Source organism: Balaenoptera acutorostrata, chromosome 3 (genome assembly GCF_949987535.1).
Source record: "Balaenoptera acutorostrata chromosome 3, mBalAcu1.1, whole genome shotgun sequence".
Lineage (NCBI taxonomy): Eukaryota > Metazoa > Chordata > Mammalia > Artiodactyla > Balaenopteridae > Balaenoptera > Balaenoptera acutorostrata.
The window spans coordinates 169648192-169674563 of NC_080066.1; the positions used below are offsets into that span (position 1 = coordinate 169648192).

At 43.9% G+C, this 26372-nt stretch overlaps 1 protein-coding gene and 1 pseudogene across 11 annotated transcripts in view; one reads left to right on the top strand and one right to left on the bottom strand.

The window, feature by feature from the left end:
• The window catches only part of LOC130707632 (cyclin-Y-like protein 1), a 92125-nt gene that overhangs the window by 13095 nt on the left and 52658 nt on the right, over positions 1-26372 (bottom strand). For 9 of the 11 annotated variants that reach the window (XM_057543519.1, XM_057543520.1, XM_057543517.1 and 6 more), the window contains 2 exons: positions 25008-25170; positions 22962-23470 (listed from right to left, as the gene is read on the bottom strand). The exons of 1 other annotated variant lie outside the window; for it this stretch is intronic. In XM_057543519.1, the coding sequence (XP_057399502.1) occupies positions 23354-23470; positions 25008-25170 (280 nt within the window). In that variant the 3' untranslated portion in view covers positions 22962-23353. Of the gene's footprint in view, positions 1-7440; positions 7642-22961; positions 23471-25007; positions 25171-26372 lie in introns of those variants that run through there. One more of the 11 variants, XM_057543526.1, reaches the window with a different exon arrangement.
• LOC130707630 (frizzled-5-like) lies at positions 7952-13898 on the top strand (annotated as a pseudogene).

Consider the following 26372-nt stretch of genomic DNA (forward strand, 5'->3'; position numbering starts at 1 on the left):
GATTAGACATTTCACATGCATATCATCAACAGCGACACTCAATGGGATGAAAGTAAGATGGATGAAAGTTCTCAAGCTTCAGTGCGTAAGTTGATCACCAACTGGGTCAGGTGAAAAGAAAAAAAGTTGTCTACTGGATTAAAATTTCACAGAAAGGCAGATCTGGTGGGTTCCAGTCATTGCTGCTGTGTAACAAACCACTCCAAAGTAGTGGTGTGAACCAACAGGCATTTTATTATGCACATGGATACGGTGGATCAGGAATTTGGAGAGGGCACAGCAGGGATGGCTTGTCTCTGATTCATGACATCTGGGGCCTCAGTTGGGAAGACTTGAACAACTAGGAATGACTTGAGGTTGGGGGCTGGAATCATCTGGAAGCTTCTTTACCTAACCTGGGATGACTTGAAGGCTCACTCAGCTGGGACTGTCAAGTGGAGCATCTATATGTAGGTGTCAAGAGGGAGTGTCCCAAGAAAAAGCACTTCCAAAAAACAAGTGTCCCAAGAGACCCAGGTAGAAACTACACGGCCTTTTATGACCTATCCATGGAAGTTTTAGAGCATCACTTCCAACACAGTCCATGGGTCAAAACCGTCACAAGCCCACTGAGATTCAAGAGGAGGAGACTTAGGACCTCCTACATCCCTCCCCTATGGGGAATGGCAAGATCACATTGCAGAAAAACCTGTGGGATGGGAGAGGTTTTCGCAGCCATCTTTGGAAAATGCAATCCCCCAGGGAAGTGGTGGGTGATGTGAGGTTACAAGAACACACAATCTAGTGGAAAAAACTGACATATGAACAGAGAATCACAGTACAATAAAATAAATTTCAAGGTAGTTATTTCCCCCTCTTTTACAAGAATTCTTTTTTTTCCCTTTGATAAGAGTCATCACATTAAAATTTTTTCATTCATTGTCTGTCTTCTACTAGATTGGAATCTCCATGCATTTAGTTTCCTACTGTAACCCCTGTGCCTAAAACACTACCAAGCCCAAAATAGGCACTCAATAAATATTTGCGGAAAGAGTATATGAGTAAAGTGCTGTAATAGAGAAGTAGTGGGAGGGCTGTGGGAGTACAGGCAATAACAAAGCACTCAGCTTGACAGAAATGACATTTGAGTGGGTCTTGAATGCTCTTGAAGGATAAACAACAATTTTTCTGGTGGAAAAAAAAAGGGAATAAATTTTTCTCCTTAAATCTCCTCCAGAGACTTCATTAGCCAAGTTTAAGTGGGCAGATCTCATCCTAAGTGTACAGACTGCATGTAGTAGTTACAATGTTCTTGGTTGCAAGTGAAAGAAAACAGGGACTCAAATGTATTAAAAAATAAGCAGCGTATCGTATCACATAACAACAAGTCTGGAGGCCAACAGTTCAGGCAGCCTCAATGCCATCCTTCTTCACTGGGTCAACTTAGCTCCTTTGTGGTTGCAAGATGGTGCCCACAGTGGTAGGCATCACAGGCAGACAAAACAATACCCAGCAGGGGAGAGGACTACTTCTCCTTTGGAGTAAGATCTTTCCCATAAGCCCCTGACAGACTTACCTCACACTGGCCCCCACACCACGCCTTATTGGCTAGAACTGCGTCCCATGCATGTATGTAACCTAAACGCTGATAAGAAGAAGGGGAGAAACACGAGCGGTTGGACTAATCACGTGTTACTCCTTGGGGCTTGACCTGAAGCTCCTGCCTCTCCTGAAGCACAGGGCTATGCAGAAAAGGGTGGATTCCCCAACAAAACACAACAAAACAAATAACGGGGGTTTTGTTAGGAAGGAAAAAGGGGAGATGACTCCTCGGCACATAATCAACAGTGTTTGCAACATTAGGCTTGGGGAAGGTTAATGTTCTGTTTTCTTTGTGGATGACTATTACCTAACAATTTTATTTATTCTTTTTCATGCTTTTTGCTCCTTTCCTTTCTCCTCTGCACTAGTAGTCAGTTGAATAAATCAAGCGCTGTATCAATAGGAAAGAGTGTCATGTGTACAGTGTACATACGAGTCTAATTAATCAAAAATATGTTGATTAGACGTGAGTGCACTTTCAGGTAAAAACCTTGATTCAGATGCTTCTGATAGCATAGCCATGCCCAGCTGTTCACCGCTTGAATCGTGCTCTTTCATGGCCTTGTGCCCGTTACTTGTGCTGATTCCTCTGTCTAGGAAGTCCTTCTCAGTTTCCTTACCTATAGTGGATACTAGTGATTGCCTCTCCAGCGTCCCTTCTATCCTTCTAGTAATTTGCTTGAAGAGATGGCGAACTGCAAAACTACTTTTTTCAGACTCCCTTGCAGCTAGGGTCTTGATCTGAAATAAGTTCAGTCAATCAGGTGCACTTGTGTAAGATTTGGAGGCAGATGCAAGGAGAAGGCATCATTCTGTTGCTGTTGCTGTTGGCCAGCAAGGTTTGAGCAATAATGTTAAGAGGCATTTAATGCTGTTGGACTCAATGTCCTGTTTCAGTGTCTAGTCACCAGTTTCATGGGTGTGAAGAGCCCTTGCTGCAGCACCATCCCAACTTCTGGAACATAGCTACTGTGGTAGGCCCATGAACTCAGTAGCCCAGGGGTACCCCCCTGACTTCTGCCCCTCCAGCTCATCAATTTTGTAAGCCTCTGTTTGATTCTCAGTATTAAATATTTCTCTGTTTGAAACACCTAGAGTGGTTCCTTCCTGTACTAAACCCTGACTCATAGATCACCTAGTTCATATTCAGCCTTCCAGGCACAGCCTGGGTCTTCCCTGAGCCACCAGGTTGGGCCAGGTGCTTCCTCTGTGCTCCCACCACGTCCTGCCTGGTAAGCCCAGGCCTCTTCATCTTTGCACCCCTGGCACCAGTGTTTGGCTCACAGCTTGTGCAGCATCAATATTTACCGAACTGAAGCTCCCTCTGCCAAGATACCAGACAGGTCCTGAAATCTAGTCTAAAGGGTGCCCCACCTCATGCCTGGTCTGCAAAGCCCAAAGAACAAGTGGCTCTAGACTTATACTGGATTCTAGATGAATCCAGAGCCCTCAGCTTTTCCGTACTTTAGTCCCCCACACAAGAGGCCACACCAGAATTGAAAATTTGACCTGGTCCCCAGGAAAAGGATGATAAGGAACAAGGGGAGTTGCTTATCTCAAGAGTTACCATCTGGTGGTTTTCAGGACCCTCTACTGCTGGGCCTACAACGAGGCCTGCAATCAATGGCAGCATAGCCTTTGGAGCGAGGAAAACCCAAGTTGGAAGGTGTGTGCCGTTGTGTAGCAAGTTACTTTCTGAACCTCAGATTCTTAATCTATAAAATGGGGTTGATAATATCAACCTCACAGGATTCTTGGGGGTAAAAGAGATTATATATGTAAAATGCTTAGCACAGTGCATGCACATTGGAAATGCCCAATACCCATCAGTTACTGTTGCGGCCACCATTGCTGTTGACTGTGCCAGCCCTGTACCACAATTCTGTTACATATTTTTTACTTCATATACACACACTTTCCTTCAGCCCAAACAGACTCACATGCAGTTAGACTAGAACGTACTTCTCTATACTTTCTCCCGAGGTGTTCCATTTTACATCATGATGTGATTAACCCTTTTCTGCAGAAGATCCAGCTAGGCCCAAGTTTGGGGCTGTGCTGAGGAAATAACAAAACCATCTATGTCAGTGGCTCTCGACCCTAGCTGAAAATCAGGATCACCTGGAGAGCTAAAAACAAAACGGCAACAAAAATAAACAAATAAAACGAAACCAAGAAACAATGTCTGGGTCCGTCAACCAGAGATTCTGATTCAGTAGGGCCCAAGCATCAGTAGATCTTCAGGCTCCCCAGGTGATTGTAATGTGCAGCTGAGAGCCACTGCTGAGAGTGGGAAAGATTAGCGCTTCCATCGCCTCTGGGAAAGAAGAAAGAAGCTCTTACTTTTCTATAATCTCCACCACAGTGGAGGAGGGGAGAGGACTAAAGATTACAGTTGAATGATTCCACTTATAATGTGAACAAGGCATTCTTATTATGAACCTGGATAAATGACTCATCATGTTAATCCTCTGATTAGTGTCTGGGTTTCTCATCTAGAGGTGTCTGATCTGATGAGAAGAGGAGTTATCAGAAATGCTCTAGGACATGGAAAAAGCTAGTCTGGAAATACCTGTGAGGGATTTCAAGTTGGCTTGTGGGTGTCTGTCCTGTGCCAGCCCTGTGCACACTCGCACACTTGCGGGCTGGTTGCTGATGTCAGGTGTACGCACTTTGATCCAGGGCAAGTGAAATGATCCCTGCTTTGGCATAAAATCTAGCTAATATCTAAATGCTAGAGATAGCTGGTGACAGCTGGGAATGTGCTCAGACATAAAGTACAGGCATACCTCATTTGATTGCGCTTTGCAGACTTTGCTTTTTCACAAATTGAAGGTTTGTGACAACCCTGAGTTGTCAGATGATGGTTAGCATTTTTTAGAAATAAAGTATTTTTAAATTAAAATATGTACTCTTTTTAAAGACAGAATGCTATTGCACACTTAATAGACTGAAGAATAGTGTAAACATAAGTTTTATAGACATTACTGGAAAACCAAAAACTCCATGTGACTCACTTTATTGTGATATTTCCTTTATTGCAGTGGTCTGGAAGCAAACCCACAATATCTCTGAGGTATGCCTGTACATCTAAAAAATGTAACTTTTTTCCCATTATTAAAGTGATACACAAAAGAAAATAGAGTGGGAAAACAGAAAAATAGCATGAACCCAGTAGAAACTAATAACAGACTTAAATAGAGTTACGAGGTGCTAGACATGGTTATAAGCTCTTCACCATATAAATTCATTTACCCCTCACTACAACCCTATGAGGGGTAACTCCACTTTACAGATGAGGAAAAAGGACCTGGAGCTGTTGTGTGACTTGTCCAAAGTGGCAGCTAGTAAAGGAAGAGCCAAGGTTTGGACTCATGCTGCATTTAACAGGGTATGGTCAACCTCAGAGATATATATAGCTCATAAGGTAAGCTTTATCCAAGGATTCAATGCCACTTGCTAAAGTTTAAAAAGTTAATCTCAGTTGCCATTTATTCATCCATTTATTTCACAAATATTTACCAAAGGCATCTATGGGCAGCACACTGTTCCAGGCTTGATTATCAGGATACTGAAGAGTATACAGAGGCTACCTGTCCAGTCATTCCTATAGCATTGAACTCTCAAGTGTCTCAATATGTATAATCAGTACAAGTATAGTCAGATTAGAAAAGCAATAACTATTCTCTGATGACAAAATCCAAAACCAATACTTCAAAACTTTCAAAATGTCACAGTCTTACTAGATGGAATGTTTGGCATGATCCTCCGTATTTTCATCAATTAATAAGCACACCTTGGACATCATTTAAGTTGAACCTCATGAATTCCACTTTGTAGCAACACGTTTAATATAACAGTAGTGTCTTCAAGTCAGAAATTTGGTGTTTTTGGATGGATGGATGGATGGCTGGCTAGATGGAAGGATAGATGAGTGAATTAATAGCTAAGAATGCCTGGCAATGTTCTAGTTGCTTAAAAATTGCATCTTTAAAAGTAATTCAGTGTTTTCCAGTTTGTTAAACAATAACTATGACTCAGAAGAAAATTGTGATTTCTGTCCTTTCCATGGACTAAATATGTAACTTCAAGGAAGCCATTATGATGCCAGTTCCATCTGATTGTTGTGAGGATCAAATGAGCTAACTGAAATGAATTATGTAGCACCCTGCCTAATACATGTTAAACAGCATATTTTAAACTGCCTTTAAAGTGAAATACTATACGCAGAAAAGCAAAAATTCAAATGATACAAAAAGCTATACAATGCAAAATACGTTTCTTTTGGCCAAGTTTTCCCGCTATTATTACTACTATTATTAGAGATCTCCAAGCAAAAATAACATCTCCCTGTTGATTAAGAAGGGAGAGGTTTACAGACTAGGAGATAACATCCTTTGAGTCAGAACCAAGCGAAATAACACATGTATTCTGGTTAAATTCCAGCATGAGTGATTAACATTCTCCAACTTCAAATAATTTTTATTATTAGCCAACACTTGTCCATCCCCAATAATACACATGTTGCATACAGGCCACAGAATGAGGCAGCCTCTCTTGGCATGTTCACAATCTGTGCATACTTTCCACTGAGGGTTTCCCTTTCTTTTTGATTGCTATTCCATAGCTTTTCAACTCCCACTACTTTCAACCCTGGGATGTTTGCCGACACTGAGTGCCAAGTAGTTCCCAAAAAACCAAAAAAATATAAGCACCTGTAGAATCCCAGGGAATGAAAGAGGTAAAGTACATTTTAAACATATTTATTAACGGTTTTAATGTTTGTGAAGAGATTTATATTTATTTCTTTTAACTTTGAGGCTGGGATTAATACACGTATTCCTCATTATTTCTCACAAAGTCTTGTTGATAAGCAGGAGGAAGAGGGCTATTCTGCAATTTTGTCTCCCAGTCTGTGTAAGTGGGATCCAGGACACAAGAACGACTCAGCCCTAAAGTGCAGTCCTGAGTCCCTCAAGAACTCAGGCCCTCCTGCCTTTTTTCCGCCTTCTTCCAGGAGAAGGAAGGGGTGGGGGGAGTGGGAAACAATTCAAACCCTCTTTGTAAGCGTGTGAATGAATTTCAAGAATGTTAAACACCTCAGTCTTCCAACCTAATTAGAACATGTAGAAAAGAGGCATTTTTAGGACATTTAAAACTTGCAGCATAATAACCCATCTGGAGAGCGCCACAGTGCGTCCCAGTGGTCGAGGCACCCAGCAGGTCTTCGCGCGGGCTCCCGCAGCTCCGTGCGCCCCGGATCCCCGGCGGCGCGCGGGTGCGCAGCTAAGCAGCGGGTAGCCCCCGGGGGGGGGGGCCGGCCCCTGCCCATCACAGAGCCCGGAGCCAGTGTTGCTTTTCTCTGCGGGCGACTTCGAACTGCCTGGATTTTTAACCCGATAAACTGATAAAGGACTAACATGTCTGGAGTCTTCCAAAGACAGAAAGAAAATCACTTTCTTGTCGCAACAGTAAGATTTTGTTAGGAAATGCAAAAGTAAAGGTTAAAGCCTGGGAGATAACCGGTCGCATATGGGGGGAGGGGGGAGGAGGTGGTAAAAACTGTGGCTGTCGCGTCCCAACTATCTCAGTTCAAATCCCGGGTTTGCCATTTGAGAGCCTACTCTGTGCTAGGCGGTCGGAATACCGCGCTAAACAAGATTATCTAGGTTGTGGCTTTCTTGGGGGAACTATCATTAGCTCGGTTCCCTTGGTATGCTTCTAAACTCTGTTTCTTCACCTATAAGAATTGTTGTAAGGATCTGAGACATCCTGTATTAAGATGAGAACGATTAACGCGCCGTCTGACACACAGTAGGGGCTCAGTAAGCATTTGTACTTCTCTCAATTTGAGCTCACCTGGTGAGGGCAGCGCAGAGAGGAGACAGGTGCCACGGTTAAGAATGATTCTTTGAGCAGTTCTTTTAAACAAGCGCTGGACTCTAAGGATGCTTAGCTGCAGATAGGAGACCCGGTAGGTGCCCTGGAAGCTAGGGTTCATAAGCTAGAACATGACGGGAAAGTGAGCCCCGCACCAGTGGACGCCAGCAGAGAACTCAGGAGGGACTTCTAGCTAGGGTTTCCCGCTCCGGGTCTCAAGAAGGCGTGATTAGCATTCGCCCCGCCCCCCATAGCTTCCCGGCCGGCGATTGGCCCACGCTCCTCGGCTGCCAGCTCCAGGCGGGGCCGGAGGGCGCCTGGGGAGAGGCTGAGCCCGCGGGGCAGTGGGCGGGGACGCGCGGAGAGCGTGGCGGGGCGGCCCACCAACCGAGCCCCAGCGCGAAGGGGCGGGGCCGGGGCGGAGCCTCCCGGTGGGCATTAGAAGCAGGTGACCCAGGCTGGGCGGGAGAGGCCAGTCAGCCCGAGGCCGTGACTCCACTGCGGCCAGCGCCGCCGCCGCCGCCGCCGCGCGCAGTTCAATACCCGCCGGAGGTGGGCCAAAGGGTGCTAGAGCGCGGGGGAGGAGCGGAGCCCGGCGCGTCCCGGGAGAACCGCCACCGCCCCCAGGAGTCCGCTGGAGCGCGGATCCCCCTGCAGGGGAGGAGAAGAGCGGCGGGCGGGACGCGGCGGCGGGCGCGCACCATGCAGTCCCGGCGGGGCCAGCGCTGGCTGCTCGCCGTGCTGTGAGGCGGCGGGATCCCCCGGTCGCCGCACACCGCCTTCCTCTTGCCCAGGTGCTGCCAGGCGCGCTCGCCCTCCGTCCGGCTCCCGGACCCTGGTGGAACGCACGGCCTGCCCCCCGTCCTGCCCCGCCCGGATCATGCGGGGGGCCCCGGAGGAGGTGAGGGCGAATGACCGGTCTGCGGCGACCTCGTTCAGGGGGCGACCCCCTCTCTGAGACGCCCCCACCTGCTGCCATGTGCTGCCTCCTCGGGTACCCAGCCTATCGCCAAACTTTCCCGATGCCAGCCTGTCTCTGAGTCGCGTTTCTGAGCGAAGTGTCCCAGAGACGGAGGGCCCAGGCTGCCTACGGACTATCTGCTTCTCTCAGGATCCTCAGAGGTGAGAGCCCGCGCCTTCTCCTTCTCCCCGTTCTTTTCCCGGTCCTCTGCCCTTTTCCGGGGGGCTGAGCGCTCTGACCTTGGGGTGCAGGCTGGCAGGCCCTGCGAGAAGGGAGGCGGGGTGAGGGGCGGGGAGTCTGTAGTTTGGTTCCTGGAGGTGGAGGGGAGGGGAGGGAGAGAGGTTAACTTAGAGTTTTGGAGACCGCTTGCGGGGATTGTGCCCTTGACGCCCCTCTAATTGGGAGTGGTTGCAATTCTTCTCCCCCACCTTCTTTTTTAAAGAGTCCTTTCCTTGGAATCGGAGCCCTAACCGTCCCTCCCCAGCCCTATCCAGCGAAGAGCTGAGCGCTCCCTGCGGAGGCAGTGCCCTCCCGCAACAGTTTATCTTTGGACGGATTTCTTTAGAAGAAAAAGAAACCAACAGGTTGCCAGTCCCGGCGCCACACAAGTCGGCGGAGAGGGAAGCCCGGATCCCGGTTTCCCCTGCCTGAGCTGGCCCCGCGCGGGCTGCGGGAGACGAGGGGAGGGAGGGGGCTATGGCTCGGCCTGACCCGTCCGCGCCGCCTTCGCTGCTGCTGCTGCTCCTAGCGCAGCTGGCGGGCCGGGCGGCGGCCGCCTCCAAGGCCCCGGTGTGCCAGGAAATCACAGTGCCATGTGCCGCGGCATCGGCTACAACCTGACGCACATGCCCAACCAGTTCAACCACGACACGCAGGACGAGGCGGGTCTGGAGGTGCACCAGTTCTGGCCACTGGTGGAGATCCACTGCTCGCCGGACCTGCGTTTCTTCCTGTGCTCCATGTACACGCCCATCTGCCTGCCCGACTACCACAAGCCGCTGCCGCCCTGCCGCTTGGTGTGCGAGCGCGCCAAGGCCGGCTGCTCGCCGCTCCTGCGCCAGTATGGCTTTGCCTGGCCGGATCGCATGAGCTGCGACCGCCTCCCAGTGCTGGGCCGCGACGCCGAGGTCCTGTGCATGGATTACAACCGCAGCGAGGCCACCACGGCGCCCCCCAGGCCCTTCCCGGCCAAGCCCACCCTCTCAGGCCTGCCGGGGTCGCCGGCCTCGGGGAGCGACTGCGCCGCCGGGGGCCCGTCGGTGTGCAAGTGCCGCGAGCCCTTCGTGCCCATTCTCAAGGAGTCGCACCCGCTTTACAACAAGGTGAGGACGGGCCAGGTACCCAACTGCGCGGTGCCCTGCTACCAGCCGTCCTTCAGCCCCGACGAGCGCACGTTCGCCACCTTCTGGATCGGCCTGTGGTCTGTACTGTGCTTCATCTCCACCTCCACCACGGTGGCCACCTTCTTAATAGACATGGAACGCTTCCGCTACCCTGAGCGCCCCATCATCTTCCTGTCAGCCTGCTACCTGTGCGTGTCTCTGGGCTTCCTGGTGCGCCTGGTCGTGGGCCATGCCAGCGTCGCCTGCAGCCGCGAGCACAGCCACATCCACTACGAGACAACGGGCCCTGCGCTGTGCACTGTCGTCTTCCTGCTTGGTCTACTTCTTTGGCATGGCCAGCTCCATCTGGTGGGTCATCCTGTCACTCACCTGGTTCTTGGCGGCTGGCATGAAGTGGGGCAACGAGGCCATTGTGGGCTATGCGCAGTACTTCCACCTGGCCGCGTGGCTCATCCCCAGTGTCAAGTCCATCACTGCGCTGGCACTGAGCTCCGTGGACGGGGACCCGGTGGCCGGCATCTGCTACGTGGGGAACCAGAACCTGAACTCGCTGCGCAGCTTCGTGCTGGGCCCGGTGGTGCTCTACCTGCTGGTGGGCACGCTCTTCCTCCTGGCGGGCTTCGTGTCGCTCTTCCGCATTCGCAGCGTCATCAAGGAGGGCGGCACCAAGACGGACAAGCTGGAGAAGCTCATGATCCGCATCGGCATCTTCACGCTGCTCTACACTGTGCCAGCCAGCATCGTGGTGGCCGGCTACCTGTACGAACAGCACTATCACGAGAGCTGGGAGGCTGCGCTCACCTGCGCGTGCCCCGGCCCGGACTCCGGCCAGCCGCGTGCCAAGCCCGAGTACTGGGTGCTCATGCTGAAGCACTTCATGTGCCTTGTGGTGGGCATCACGTCGGGCGTTTGGATTTGGTCCGGCAAGACTGTGGAGTCGTGGCGGCGCTTCACCAGCCGCTGCTGCTGCCGCCCGCGGCGGGGCCACAAGAGCGGCGGCGCCACGGCCGCCGGGGACTACGCCGAGGCGAGCGCAGCGCTCACGGGCAGGACCGCGCCGCCGGGCCCCGCCGCCGCCGCCTACCACAAGCAGGTGTCCTTGTCGCACGTGTAGGAGGAGGCCGAGGCCGAGGGACCGGGACCGGGGCCGGGAGTTGAGGGAGGGAGGTTGTTTTGTTTGGTAGCTTTGCCAAGGTCACTTCCGTTTACCTTCTTGGTGCTGATGCCCCCTCCCGGGGCAACTTGGAGAGAGGGGAAAGGGACCGTTTCAAGGCGAGTACCTGTCCCAGGACTTCTCAAAGGGGCTCAGCTCACGTCTGTTCTATCTTACTGCCTTTTCAAGAGGAACCCTGTTTTTAATTTATATGTAGTTTTCTTAATTTTTAACTTTGTTGCATTTTGGCAACAAAATTTACCTTTGCTTTGGGGGCTTTACAATCCTAAAGTTGGCATTATAATGAAGTTCCACTTGGTTCAGGTGTCTTTGAACTGTGTGGTCTAAATTGGGAAAATATATTTCCTATACTTGTGTCTTTAAACATAATGTGAACAGTGAAAGTTGCTGTGACTGGGAAGTTGTTCCGTGTGCTTTTCCAGGTTGTTTCTCCTTCCACTGCTTAAAGTGTCCAAGATGCTTTAAGGTGAGCTGCTTGTCCCTGTTTATAGTTCCTAAGTTAGGGGACACCCTAAGTCACACCAAGGAGCAGGGGAGCATAATGTGGTTAGGGCCTCCGGAAAGTGACAAGGTTAGGCAATGTTTAGAGATTCTAATGTGTCCGTCCTAGCTTCGTTTAGCAAGCTTCGGTTTCTTCTCTGTAGTACTTGTAATCATTCTCATTCTTAACAGTGCCAGCTTTGCTTGAATAAGTTAGAGGTAGCATTGCAGTGTCCGGAATAAATATTTGGAAGAGTGCGAACCTAAGGGATGGTGATTGGTTGAACTTGAATTCTAGACTGTTAAGATGGCAGCTTTGTGCCGGAGGAGTGGGTGGTTCTTAATAGGCTTCGGTGATCCCACTTTTTTAAACTTGTGTTAACATTTTGGTAAAAATAAACCCACTTCCTTCTTCTGGAAGGACTTAGCGATAGTGCTGAAGAGGGCTCCTTTTTACATTTAAGGACTAAAATGGATATACCTCCTGTAATTAAGTAAATTTCCAACACCTCTCTTATCTGCTCCACCCCCAACCCACCTCCTTTATCATGTTAAACAGTCTTTTTGCTTTTCTTATTCCTCCTCTCCTGGAGAGCTGTGATTAGAAACCACACCCACCCTTGAAGGAGGTGCTTGACCCGGGGGGAGGGAGGCTGGCTACCTGTGAACAAACACTGGCAGCGATGGGGGAAAATAAGTGTCCCTGGACTTTGGACTAGATTACAGCCAGATATTCCAAAAGCGTCGAGACACTGCTCTCTGCGGCCTCTGAAAACAAATGAGACCCATAACACCCTTGCATAAGCTTTTAAAACATGGATCAGTGTAGCAAAAGGAAAGCTGTTTCCCCCCCCCCCCACCTCAATATATTTTTCTCTTCCTCCTCTTCTGAGAAAGCCTATATAGTGATGAGCACACACTTTACTGTTAGAGAACTCTATTTGCTTTTCTAATCTGTTGAACCATTCCTTCATTTATATATGAAAGCCTATGTATTGATGAATACACACGTACACACACCACGCATACATACTTTACTGTTAAAAATTCTGTTTGCTTTCCTAATCTATTTAACCATTCATTCAAGAAGAGTGTGAGGCCATTTCTGGGGAAGGGGGTGACAGTGCATTGGCCAGCAGAATACCAGTGACCAGGACTGAGTGGGGACTAAATTTAAGAAGCTAAAATGGCAAAAACAATTAAAATTTGAGGATGTCTCCCTAGAAAAACAACAAGTGTAGGGATTTGCGCTTCATTTATACCAAAGTTGGAAAAGTCAGATTTAAGCCCAGGTCAGTTTTTACATTATGGATATTAAGTAAACAAGTGTATAGTTTCCATAGTGTATTTAAGCACTTTGCTGGTGGAAAGAAGCCTGGTGTTATAGTTTTCATGGACTTTCAAAAGCTATTCACGTTTATAAAAATGCACTGCTCTTACACACTCATCCTCTGAATCAAAATTTCAGTATATTCGACAAAACCTTGTACACAGAGCTACAGAACTTTTTGCACATCTAATTCTCTACTTGTTCAGAAGCTTCTTAGAACCTTGAAATAGATCCCCTGCCTGAGGGCCAGTTCCTCTCTTGTTTTTCAAATGAGGAACTTTTCTGATCACCTTGACCTCTTCCCTCAGTTAACATGTCTTCCCAGAAAGTACATAGATTATTCTGCTGCCTTAGGTCATTGTGCCTAATTTGGGTTTTTCCTCTTCCTTTTTTTTTTTTTTTTTTGTGGAGGAGTGTAAAGATGATGCAGAATGTATCTAAAAGTTGTGGGATGATGTGGTTGAAGTGATTTAATTCTTCCTGTTAAAACAACTATTTTTCATTTTGGCAACATACCAAACCTAAAAAGAACAACCAATTTACTTTAAAAAAAGAAAAAAAAAAAAGACAGTTAAGACAAAGGATACTAAGCCAAGGAGAGGCAATGCATTTGGAGGTCTAGGTCCAGGCCAACTCTCAGAGCTGCCTGTGTTTTCAGCCTCTGTTCTCACCGCTGCTCTCCCCCTCCCTTCCCTCAAAGATGAAGCCCACCTGCTTCCCTCAAGTCTTACCTCAGCCACCCCTCCCGCTACCCAGGGCAGAGAAGCCCATCTATTTATGGTCGCCCCCTATTTCCATCTCATATGCTGTTTTCTTCTGATTTTTATTTTTATTAGGCAAACAATCCATACTCGTGAAAACAATTATAAAATGGAAGGTTGTGGGGTGGTTTAGCAGCTTCTTCACAGCCAGCTCTGTGATTTTAGTGAGGATTTAAGGCCCAGTTTAGTTTCACATGTACAGCTTTTGGGCTGTCCCTTTCGTGGTTCAATTGTAAGCAACGTCTCCCATCACAGATTAGGGGGTAAAGATTTAGAAGGAACTAATATGTAACCTCTCAGTAAATCAGTTGATAAGACTTAGGAAGTCATTTTAATTTCTATTATTAACCTCACACTTTGAAGTTGTCTAAATTGGCTGAAAATAAGTATTCTTGGTGCTTTATTGGTTTATCCTTGCAAACCTTTGTCATGTTTTCTCGTAGTCGTTTCCAGAGATAAGCCTGTGTGTGTGTTCTGTGTAATTGTGAGCAATGTACAAGCTTAAATAACGTGCTGACACCACTGTTTCCAAGTTGGTATTCATTAGGCCGTTTCCTCCTGGGCTAGGGCTGCACTAATCCTGACAGCGGCTGCCAGGAGAAAACCTCATGGATCCCACACCGCACCTTAATAACAGCATCCGTGACCTGCAGTCTCAAGTACAGAATGGGAACCCCAGAGCTAGGAAATGTAGTTGTATATTTTAATGAACTGCTACCCCTGCTAAAGAGGCTTCTTTCACTTTTGTGCTCTACAGAAAGACCAAGGGGGGTAGGAGGGACAAAGCTTTGAATAACTGCTTTCTAACACCGAATGTGGCCAACAGGACAGAGAACATCACAAATCTAGGCAGGTGTGAGGTACAGTGGCTGAGGATTTCCTGCTCCCCCTGCATGCCCTTTCTTGCCTCCAAAGTCCAATCAAGTGATCCTGGGAAAGAAATACGCCTGGGTTGAGGAGGGTGGTTTTGAAAGAAAAAGCTACCAAGACATTAAAGCAGGGTGAATGAAGGGTAGGCAGGATGAAAGTAACTAAGTAACCTGGCTCAGAACTCTCAAAAGCTTCTAGCAGCTTGATGACAATTACAGGATTTATTTCAGTCTGTGGTACATCATTTGAAGACAATATTACTTCATGTTGTTACAAACTGTATGTATAGTGTGTATGTGTTGTGGGTGTGTATATAAATAATATATATTATATATATGAGAGATGTAGTGACTTTTGATACGGGTTTGGTGCAGGTGAATTTATTACTGAGCCAAGTGAGGCACATACTGAGTCAGTAGTTCGAGTCCAGGGCATTCAGTACTTTTTCTGATTTCCATGTGTGTATAGTGCCTGTCCCATGCGGTATTGTCAGTGTCATGTCAAATCCAGAACTCACAAAGCAGAGCCAGCGATATTTTATTTGTAGACAATCAACTAGAATCTATAAAATTATTACTGGCAGGTGATTATAATTCCAGATCCCTAACACTAGCAAAAGGAAACCCAGAGCATCTTGATAAGAAGTTTTCTGTTTTTGTTTTGTTCCTGGAAGTCAGTAGAATAGCAGTTGTATGTGGTTATATTAGTGTCAAGATACTTAATTTGCTGACCTTATTATTTCAGAAAAAAAAAAAAAATTGTATGTATTATATTTGTGGGAAGTTAAAATAATGCTTTGAGATTTTTATCAAATATGGAGAGTAGTTATTTATGAAAAACAAAGAAATGTCTATTTTTGTTTCTTTGTTCCCAATTAATGTAGATAAATTTTAAAGTGCATTAAAGCAATGGTAAAGCAAATAAGATGCTGTACAAGTATTTTTCTCATGCTTTCATGGAGAGACACTGTTTTCTAAGAGTATCTGAAGGAGGTATGTGCATTCTAACTTCATGATCAGATTTCTCGGATGTACTTTGAATATAAGTGGCAACGTTTTTATGGATAATAAAATCAAAGAAATTCCAATCACCAGAAGGAGAACTAATGAAAACATGTTTTACCTGAATATACTTCATAGGTTTCTCCTGCTGATCCTGTGATTGTTTCATGATTCACTTGAAGAAATGAAGGAAAATACACATAAGAACAGAGACATTACCTGAGATTGTGTTCTATTTTATCAACCCTCCATCTATACTCTGTACTGAAGCAATTTGGATAGAAGTGCTGCTGTTGTTGTGTGTGTCTGGTTTGCAGTCAGAAACTCCCAAAACTTCATCATTCAGCAGTTAGGTCCACAACTTTGTATTAAGGTCTAAATACAAGTCAGGGAACCCAGATAAGATAAGAGGCTATATGGTTCTCCCTCTGTATTTGTGGGTAATTGGTTCCAGTCGTCTCCCTCCCCCCCCGTGCCACCCCATACCAAAATCCATGGATGCTCAAGTCCCTTATATAAAACGGTGCAGTATTTACATATAACCTACGCACACTCCTCCCATCTTCCCCCGCACCCTCCTTTATACTTTAAGTCATGTCTAGATTACTTATAACACCAAATACAAATCCTAAGTAAGTAGTTGTAAATATAATGCAAATGGTTGGTGGTGTGCAGCAAATTCAAGTTTTGCTTTCTGTAACTTTCTGAAATTTTTTTCCCTAAATATTTTCAGTCCATGGTTGGTTGAATCCACTGATGCAGAACCTGTGGATACGGAGGGCCAACTGTAAATTGATTTAGAGTTGGCACTTCCCTGACAATCTGGCCCGATGCTTAGTAAACCTGAGATAGTTAAGTTAGCATCAAAGTGAGTACTATGAGCATTATTAGATTGGTACATGTTAGGGCATTTGGGAGAACAGAAAATACAGCAGTTGAGCTGGATCCTGGTGCAAGAGCCGCTGTGCCTGACCCGTACAGGTCTCTAGTGGGCACGTCTTCCCAATGCTTTCTCGTTGTTCATTCCCCCCAGTGGAAAAGGGGGGCACTGCTGGACTTAGGAAGTTGGAGAAATAGGTAATAATGCTTCTTTTAGTGATTTAGTTACAGAGCTCTTACGTGCAACAGAATGAGAGGAAGTAGAATGGTTCTGTGCATAGATTTGGGAGCTAGACTGATTAGGGATTCAACTCCCAGCTCCATCATTCATGGGCTGTTGATCCTGAACAAATTACTTAAGCTCTTAGTACTTCATTTGTGTACTGCATCTTAGTACTTTCTCATCTGTGAAAGGGGGACAATGATAGTACTTATAGTTTAGGGTTGAGAGGATCTAAAAGATTCAATCAGGTTAAGGTAAGTAAAACAAGGAGGAAGCAGCCATTCAGGCATGGAATGGAAAGGGAATTGAAAGACTAGTTTTCAAATTTGTGTCTGCATAAGAATCATTTGGGGTTCCTATTAGAAATGTAGATTCCCAGGCTTCAGCTCCAGGAATTGAGATTAATTTGGGATCCAAGAATTAGGTCTTTTGGTTCTGTTTTAGTAAACTTTTAGAATTATTTTAGGTTTACAGAAAAGTTGCAAAGATATATCCATTTTGCCTTAATAGTAACATATTATCATAGCACATTTGTTAAACTAAGAAGTCAACATTAACGCACTACTGTTAACTCCAGACTTCATTTGGATTTCACCAGATTTTCCACTGATGTTCTTTATCTGTTCTAGGATTCCACATTGCATTTAGAGAAGCTTCATTTCTTACAGGGACTTTCAGCCCATGAGAGGCAGGTGGTCTGGAGACCACATCTTGAGAAACACTAGGACATGTCAAGGGCTGAGGAAGGTCAAATTGCCCCATCCTCACCACCATCCTGGTGGTGGGGGTGTTGGATATAGAAATTTGATTTGAAGAGTTGGGATGGAATCCTCTCCCTTAGATGAGAGGGGTTACCTTAAGAAGTGAGGCATCTATTCCTAATGCCAGATGAAATGAGTTTTGGAATTTGGAAGGTGGGGTTGCTGCCTAGCCTGAGGAGATACATCTAGGGTTGTGGGCAGATCAGGGGAGTGAGTGCAGCAAATTGGGAACAACTACTTTGTGGGAACACAGGAGGGCTCAAGTAGTTGATTAAAGGGGATTACAAGGGGCCAGTTAGCCCGTGAGCCATATAAATCCTGTATTTCCTGGAACCTGGTGATAGTGTTTTAGAAATGGGTCACAGTAGTAACCAACATCAAGCACTGCCACATTGGACACGAGCAGAGAGTCAAAGGGTGAAGCTGAGATGACCTTGTTGAGAGAGGGCAGTGGGAGGTGGACAAAACACTGATGCCCTGCGTTTGGAAGAGTCGGTTCCCACAGTGAGGAGATCAAGGGCCACCATCTGGGGAGCTAGAAGTAAAGGTCAGTAGAATTGAGAACGGTAAGATGAAGGAATAGATGTTGTAAGAAAAAGCTAGCAGAGTAATTTGAGGTCTTGAAGTAGAGATCGACATATTCTTGAGGACCTTAGGTCCTGAGGCTGTCACTGACTTTCTCTAATCACATTCAAATTATTTAGCTGCCCTCATAGTAGTTAAGTAATCACCTAACCTGTTCCTTTTTTTTTTTTTTTTTTTTAAAGAACATTAACCTCTTTTCATTTGACTCTGGATTTCTCTTAATTTCTATACTACTTCACTTTCCTGGTTCTTTCTGCATGTTAGAGATCCTAAACCATAAACTGGTATTCATAACATTTCTTTCACATGAAGTACCTGTTATCTCATCTGCCAAACCCATTTAAAATGGACTAGTGGAAATTGCCTCAGAAGCCAAACAGATTGCACCTGTGTACAAGGGACCAGGTGTCTCTGAAGGGCTCCTAGATCTTTTGTATTCTTGCTGGCACGGTGTCAGGCTGGCCAGGCTGGTGAGTGGCTAACAGTTCAGATTTTAGGTGATCTAATCCTTAACTTGATAGATGCTGGGTGTAATCTACAGATTCTGCATAGAAATTAGCACTTACCCCTGGGAGAGCCCCTACCAGCTGTCAAGTGCTTTACCAAATAGCTCTATACTCAAGAATGCGGCTTCTGGGTGAGGGAACAGTCGTAGTCATTTTACATGGGGTTAGAGAGAAGTCTTGGGTGATGAAAGATTTTAGCTAACCTACACGCTATAGGTAAACATTTCCAAAAACATTGCATAACCTGAATACAGAGTGAATTGTTTTCCAGTAAATACTGGCTTCAGCATTTTTCAAAAATCAAGGAATGGTATATTTTATAGAATGGGAAAACTAAGAAATGAAATTTGACCTGTTGTAAAAGTAGGATTTAGTGCTGTTGAATTTCAATAATGGGCATACAGGGTACATTAGGAGTAAATGTGAAAGAATAGGGTCATGATGGACTCTGATACAGGGTGGAAAACATTTCTCTTAACCAGAAACACTGGGCCCTAAGAAGTTGTCTTAGGGTCAACCACATGAATTTAACATACAAAAATGGCAATTTAATTTGGTTCAAACATACATTTCAAACTTTTGTCTTTTCCTTGTAAAGAATAAAGTTCAGTTCACGGTATACCAGAGTTAAAATTGCACAGATGTCAGTATTCCAATAGAGAAAAATCATTTTTTTTAAAAAGCGAAAAAATAAAATTTGACTTCAGGTAGTCAGATATTCTTTTATAGTCTTACTACTTTAGGGAACAAACCCTTCCTAGGTATAAAAATCTGGAAAAAAATGCCATAGTTGCCACCCTATTAATAACTAGTTTCCATGCCCCATATTTGTTGGAGAACCTACTTTGTGATGTTTAAATTTTTACCTTAAGTTGCCTCAATTTCCCATTTATTAAAATGGCTGTATTGCCTCTAGAATTAAAGCTGAAGGGGAAAAGCAATTTTTAGCGATTCCCCTTATTCTACCAACTTGTTCTTGAAGCTACAGTCATGCCCAATGTTCCTACCCCCAATTTTTTTTTTTTTTTAAACCTTCGACCGGGCTTCCCTGGTGGCGCAGTGGTTGAGAATCTGCCTGCTAATGCAGGGGGACACGGGTTCGAGCCCCGGTCTGGGAGGATCCCACATGCCGCGGAGCAACTGGGCCCGTGAGCCACAACTACTGAGCCTGCGCGTCTGGAGCCTGTGCTCCGCAACAAGAGAGGCCGCGATAGTGAGAGGCCCGCGCACCGTGATGAAGAGTGGCCCCCGCTCGCCGCAACTAGAGAAAGCCCTCGCACAGAAACGAAGACCCAACACAGCAAAAATAAATAAATAAATAAATTTAAACCTTCGACCACTCGAGATAGGTCAGCATTTCTGCTTACTAACTGGCATATTACTACGCGGTGCAAACTATTGATATAAACAGTGACTTGTGATAGATTTTTTTCCCCTTCTGTACTAAATCAGATCATTTCTCCTCATCAGCAACTTCACAAGAACAAAGTTAAAGATGTGACCTTAGGAAGGTAACTAAGGTGGATGAAATACTACGGCAATACTATCAGGACTGATGGAATATTGCTCAAGTGCAGTGGCTAGGGTCTAAAAGAACCTTTAGCGATCTGGTGTATTTCCAGCTGAATGCTAAGTGAAGTAGCAGGTTAACGTCAAATGACGTGGCTTGTGTAAAAGTCACCCTCTTAACAGCAACCACAATTCTACTGCTTCCTGTTCTTCCATTTTCTTTCCTGTTCAATTGCTTGAAACCCTCACACAACAAGTTCTGATTCTACAGTATTCCTGTAATTCCTTTCTCTGTGTATTTACCTACTTTTATCTTTCAATGTGCATTTCCATCTTGGCACCATAACAAACAATTCAAAAATGCCATCTAATGCATTATGCCACTGAGCACTGTAGCCAGTGATTTTAAGTGTACTAGATTATCTTCAGGTTGAAAAGAGCGTAAGCTGAAGAAATAAATGTCTACATCTTAACTAAAGGCAGGGGTCAAAACAACTTATGAATGGTTAGTTTGAAAATGCTTTAAGGCCCGACTATCAGAGCTGACTGAAAACATTTGAGTTAGGCAGAGTTGTAATGTTATGTGAATAGTGAGAAGTGTTACAAACACAGTAGCCATATATTTGAATTAAAATAGAGTTTATTAGCTTTTCTTTTAATATAAACATGAGGCAGAAAAACCACGTAAGTTGTAGCATTCTTTTCAAAATAAAACTGCAATCAGTACTTGAATTTCCAAGCTCCAAACTCCATAAACAATATTTTTTGAGGTGGTAGATTGTAGTATTTTATATACCATAATTTATCATTTATGTCTCTGTCCCTTAAAAATGATGGAACCTGCAGCACTCAGTAGAATGTGAAGCCTTGCTATAAAGAGAGAAAGTACTTCTGGCCCAGAAATGCTTTGTTTACAGGCAAAATTCCTAGGATTACATCTGAGAAGGTAGGAGGAGAAAGATTTCACATAGTTGAGAACACTTTTTTTTTTTTTTTAATATTTCAAGTTTAGGTGACATTGTTACCAATCTCCAAAAAGACTGATTACTGGACCTCCCGCCTTTTAAAGCCTGAGGTAAGGGTTCCTAAGGTTTATATGTTTCCTCTTAAATAGAAATTGAAGTGAGACACCTACAGCCAGGTTAACACACAGGATAGAAAAGCTGTTTCGTATCACTTACTCTCCTGTCCCTACTATTAGGGTCCAGTTCCTTTCAATTTATTACATGTGAATTAACACTGTTGTTCATAATTCCTTTACCAAATCTAGAAAAAAGAAACTTAGGTGATCAAGCAGGTAAGCAGCCCAGCCTTGCAAAGGACTATTTTAAAAAGAGGAGGGGAGGTATCCCCTCAAGTCTTAGTGCAATTTTAAGCTTTGATACTTGTAGAAGTATAAATGCCACAAACTTACAAAACATCATTTGAAAGTTTAATCGAATTTCTTCTAAACTCATTTAGTTTTGTAAATTTTAAACGTTAAGCGTTTATTGTTTTATTTTTTATTTTTTACAATTTATGTATTTATTTATTTATGGCTGTGTTGGGTCTTCGTTTCTGTGCGAGGGCTTTCTCTAGTTGTGGCAAGTGGGGGCCACTCTTCATCGCGGTGCGCGGGCCTCTCATTATCGCGGCCTCTCTTGTTGCGGAGCACAGGCTCCAGACGCGCAGGCTCAGTAATTGTGGCTCACGGGCCTTCCCAAGCCAGGGCTCGAACCTGTGTCCCCAACAAGAGAGCCTGCGACAGTGAGAGGCCCGCGCACCGCGATGAAGAGTGGCCCCCGCTTGCCACAACTAGAGAAAGCCCTCACACAGAAACGACCCAACACGCCATTAAATAAATTCATTAATTTAAAAAAATAAAAAATTAAAAAATAAAAGCTTAATGTTTAAAATGTACAAAAGTAAATGAGTTTAGAAGAAATTCGATTAAAGTTTCAAGTGATGTTTTGCCAGTCTAGCATTTATACTTCTGCGACAGTGTTCTGGAGTATCCAAGCACACTATATTAAAGCTTAAAATTGTTGTAAGACTTTTGGGACACCTTCTATTTCATCACCGGCTTGTTAATTACTGGACCACCATGTTGGCTGGAATTATGAAAATATCCTTTAATACAAGTATAGAACAAAGAGGAAAATCATCACAAAATCAGAAGCACCATTATAGTTAACAAGAAATGCAGCATGGACCCAATAGAAGGAAATAACCTACTTTCTCTGTTTATGATCGCAAGCATGCTAATATGCTAATAAGTACTGCCTGCAAAGAATTTGGATGACATGTGTTATTCAGCAGCTTTTTGGTTTAAATTGATTGCCAATAATGACTAGCAGCTTCAATGATATAGTAGGGAGGAAGAACCCTGCAAAACCTAACAATGCTACAACAGTCTGTTCTGAAGTTTGGCTTTATGAGTTGTTAGGAGTCCCATGTTTTTTTTGTGTGTGTTTTTTTTGTTTTTTTGTTTGTTTGTTTGTTTGTTTTTGTTTGTTTTTTTCTTTTTTTGTTTCTTTTTTGTTTGTTTTTATTTTTTTCTTTTTTTTTGTTTTGTTTTTTTCTTTTTTTTGTTTTTTTTTTCTTTTGTTTTTTTTGTTTTTTTTCTTTTTTTTGTTTTTTCTTTTTTTGTTTTTTTTTGTTTTTTTTGTTTGTTTTCGTTTTTCTTTGTTTTTTTCTTTTGTTCGTTTTTTTGTTTTGTTCGTTTTTTTTTGTTTTTTTCTTTTTGTTTTTTTTTGTTTTTTTCTTTTTTTTTTTTTTTGTTTTTTGTTTTTTTTGTTTTTTTTGTTTTTTTGTTTTTTTTTCTTTTTTTGTTTTTTTCTGTTTTTTTCTTTTTTTTGTTTTTTTTGTTTTTTCTTTTTTTTGTTTTTTTTGTTTTTTCTTTTTTTTGTTTTTTTCTTTTTTTTGTTTTTTTTTTGTTTTTTTTGGAGTCCCATTTTTTGATGGTAATACTGCACTGATTCTAAAGGAATATGCAGCAGTATGGGACAGTGAGGCAAGAAAAACATAGAAGTTATATAGTTAAAGTCTAAAGTCTTTAAATAGTGAAAAGTCTTTATATAGTTAAAGTCTAAAGTCTTTAAATAGTTAAAAGTCTTTATATAGTTAAAGTCTAAAGTCTTTAAATAGTTAAAAGTCTTTATATAGTTAAAGTCTAAAGTCTTTAAAGTCTAAAAATTTAAGCTATTAATTAAAAAACCTCACATAGTTCTCAGCTATCAGATATCTGTGTGTCGATTGGGAGCAGATATCTGTGCATGGATTGGGAGCTTTTAGCTTTGGAGTGGTTTTTGTAACTCTGTTTACAATAAAAAGGACAGAAGAGCGTGTTACATTGACGAGGTCCCGTTCTTTCCTATGAGCATAATCTTCGCTTGTCCATGAGTCTCTTGAATTCAATGTCTTTCTTTAAGGTGAAAATACTAACTTTGCTGGTTTCTGAGCAGGAGAGGTGCTATTTCTCCAGTCCTTGTTTCGAGGGGTTTATGATGTTACAACCCCTCACTTCTCCCTTAAGAGAGGATGGCATTGGAGCGCCGAATACCAATGAAATTATCAGCGCTGAAAGACCTTCTCATAGCAGCTCTACACACGTCTTTGTATTCGTCGTCACACAATCTGGAAATGGCCTAGGAAAGTCAATCAGGTAGAACATAGGTATAATTAGGGGGAAAAAAAAATGTTCGGACCTTAAAAAAACAAAAAAGCATCATTGATAAGCCACACATCTACATTCGTTTAGATAGTTCATAGTTACTGCTACTTTGGATAGCTGATATCTACACTAACTGACAATTCCCTAAGGTAATAACCTTTAAGGGCTATGATTAGATTGCTGGGGCAAGGGGTAACTTGCCCTAATAACTTAGAGTTACTTAAAAATTGGGTTCCTAATGATAGGCTCCTAATAGCAATATCATCTGTTACCTACACACGTGATCCTTAAACGTAATGGACATACACTTGGGCAAAATCAGTGTTTACTCAGCTATTCAACTTCTATTCAGTTTTCATTAGTTATTACATACTCTAAGAAAATTTTAATCAGGTAGGTATGTGCTGAAGGTAGGAGAGGTCTAATGACAAGCGCTGAAAGGTGCTATTTCACTTGCACATAAATTATGGTAGAAAAACATCTTATTCTAAAGTACCACCAAGGTACCACAGAAAGTATCCATTTTAAATGTGTTCATTTCAGTTGTGAATTTTGCTGTATACCCACCAAAAATCATAAGCCATAAGTATTACTTTGTTCCATGTACGTTACCATTTATATTAAAAACTCACGTACTTTCTACAGCCAGTATCTGAATCCACATTATACCTTCCAAGTATAGGTCTCTCAGGTTAGCCACGGATGCTTTGTCTAATAAACTCATGGGACTGAACTGTGATACACATACACACACACACACACACACACACGAACTGCAAGCTGAGTAAAAAACAGTTAAGAGGGAATTCCCTGGTGGCACAGTGGTTAAGAATCCGCCTGCCAATGCAGGGGACACGGGTTTGAGCCCTGGTCCGGGAAGATCCCACATGCCAAGGAGCAACTAAGCCTGTGCGCCACAACTACTGACCCTGCGCTCTAGAGCCCGTGCTCTGCAACAAGGGCAGCCACTGCAATGAGAAGCCTGCGCACCGCAATGAAGAGCAGCCCCCGCCCGCCGCAGCTAGAGAAAGCTCGCGTGCAGCAGCGAAGACCCAATGCAGCCATAAATAAATAAATACATTTATTTATTTATTCAAAATATCAAGACAGTAGAAATAGTCCAAAACATCAATTATTAAAAAAAAAAAAAGACAGTTAAGAGTGGTAAGTAGATTATGTAGGTACATATGATTAGGGATACAATTTTAAGAAATTATTCATGTATGGTTATATGTAAGTGTAGAGGTTCAAATGGAAAACCATTAAGAACAGATTAAATATGATTTAAAGTATTCTGAATTATGGTTACAGAAGAGACAATTTTTTTTTTTATAATGTGGGATCCCTGTATAAACCACAAAAGACACAGGAAATATGATGCCAACGGGTCAATAAGCTCTTCAAACTGTTAACAGCTTTCCATTTTCCTAATCACTGCTTAATATAATTTAACTACAGATGTGGCTTCAGTGGCTGACAGAAAACCCCAGTTAGTGACTTCACAGCCTTACCTTTAAGTTCTGTGCTCTTTCTTTGCTAAGAGGAGTGAATAGAACATTCAGGTTGTTGTCATCTGCTAAGGAGCGAAGGTCAAAGTAGTATTTGGCATACACACTGAAAGGAACATTAATATTAAAATGAAGTAGCTCCAGGCAGTGCCTTTCCATCTCATTCCTGGGGGAGGAGGAGAAGACAAAACCAACACAGGACAATTTCAGTCAAATGGGCTATCTTCAAAAATACCATTCTGAGCTACTAGGATGGCTCTAAATACTGTTCTGAAACAAATAATGGCTACCCAGCTGGATTAATACCCTAATGTTCAAACAAGGTACAGCTATTTGTGGTCCTTTCTGCGTCCCAGCACTTTGAGTCTGGGACAAGGGGGAAGAGGTTATGGCCCTCTTATGCACTCATGCTGCTGACTCAGGGGCTCAGTCTTCAGAGTTCCATTAGTGCAGCTGTACGAGTCATGCTCCACACTCACTCACAAGGCCCCGCTATAGTGATCAGATGAAAGGAATGATGGATGCCGTTTATTAGCTCTGAAGAGCTTGCAGACACTTGCACCGGGCTGAGGACAGGAAGGGGCTCACTGAGGTGGAGACGAGCCAACACAAGGAGTGGGCACATCACCACGGCAACCAAGGGATCCATCGAGAGCCACTGCTATTATCTCTGAGGGGGGAAAACTCTTGAGGCAACAAGGATTCATCTCAAGTAAATAAATAAATAAGCTACATTCGATGGGAAAGGGAATCCCCCCACCCCCACCCCGTGCATGGGGCTGTGTCAAAGGGCATAATGCAAGTTTCTGTTCACCTTAAAACCTTACTAGGGTGAGTTGTCGTCACCATGACAGGACAGGATGCACTTTTTAAGCTTAGGAAGGCAGTAAGATTATGTCTCAGCTAGACTAAACCCACTTTACGATACGACCTCTGATAGAGCAGTTGTTTCCCCCGGTGTTAGGAGAGCAGCCCAGAATGTTCAGACCTACCGCCCCTTGCCAGGACAGACTGCACACGCCCACAGAGGACGAATTCAATGAAGTGGGAAAGTAGAGTGCTGGGAGCAGGCTTCTGCTATATGACCATATCCAGCCATTTGCTTGCCAAATGTTTAAGTAAATAAATATAAAATTAGAGTAAATCTTACCACTTTCCACAGCAATCACTTTAGAGAGTTGATTATATAAAAATGATAAATACCCAAACAAACATGCAAGTGGCTTATTTTACAATACATTTGGTTTCTTGGTTTTAAAGTGTTAATATTTTATCCATTGGATAAATCAACAAATGCTCCATGTTCTCCTGTATGGAGAGCAGAGTATGAGCAGAAATGAGGTTTCTCATTTGTTGAACTTTAAACCT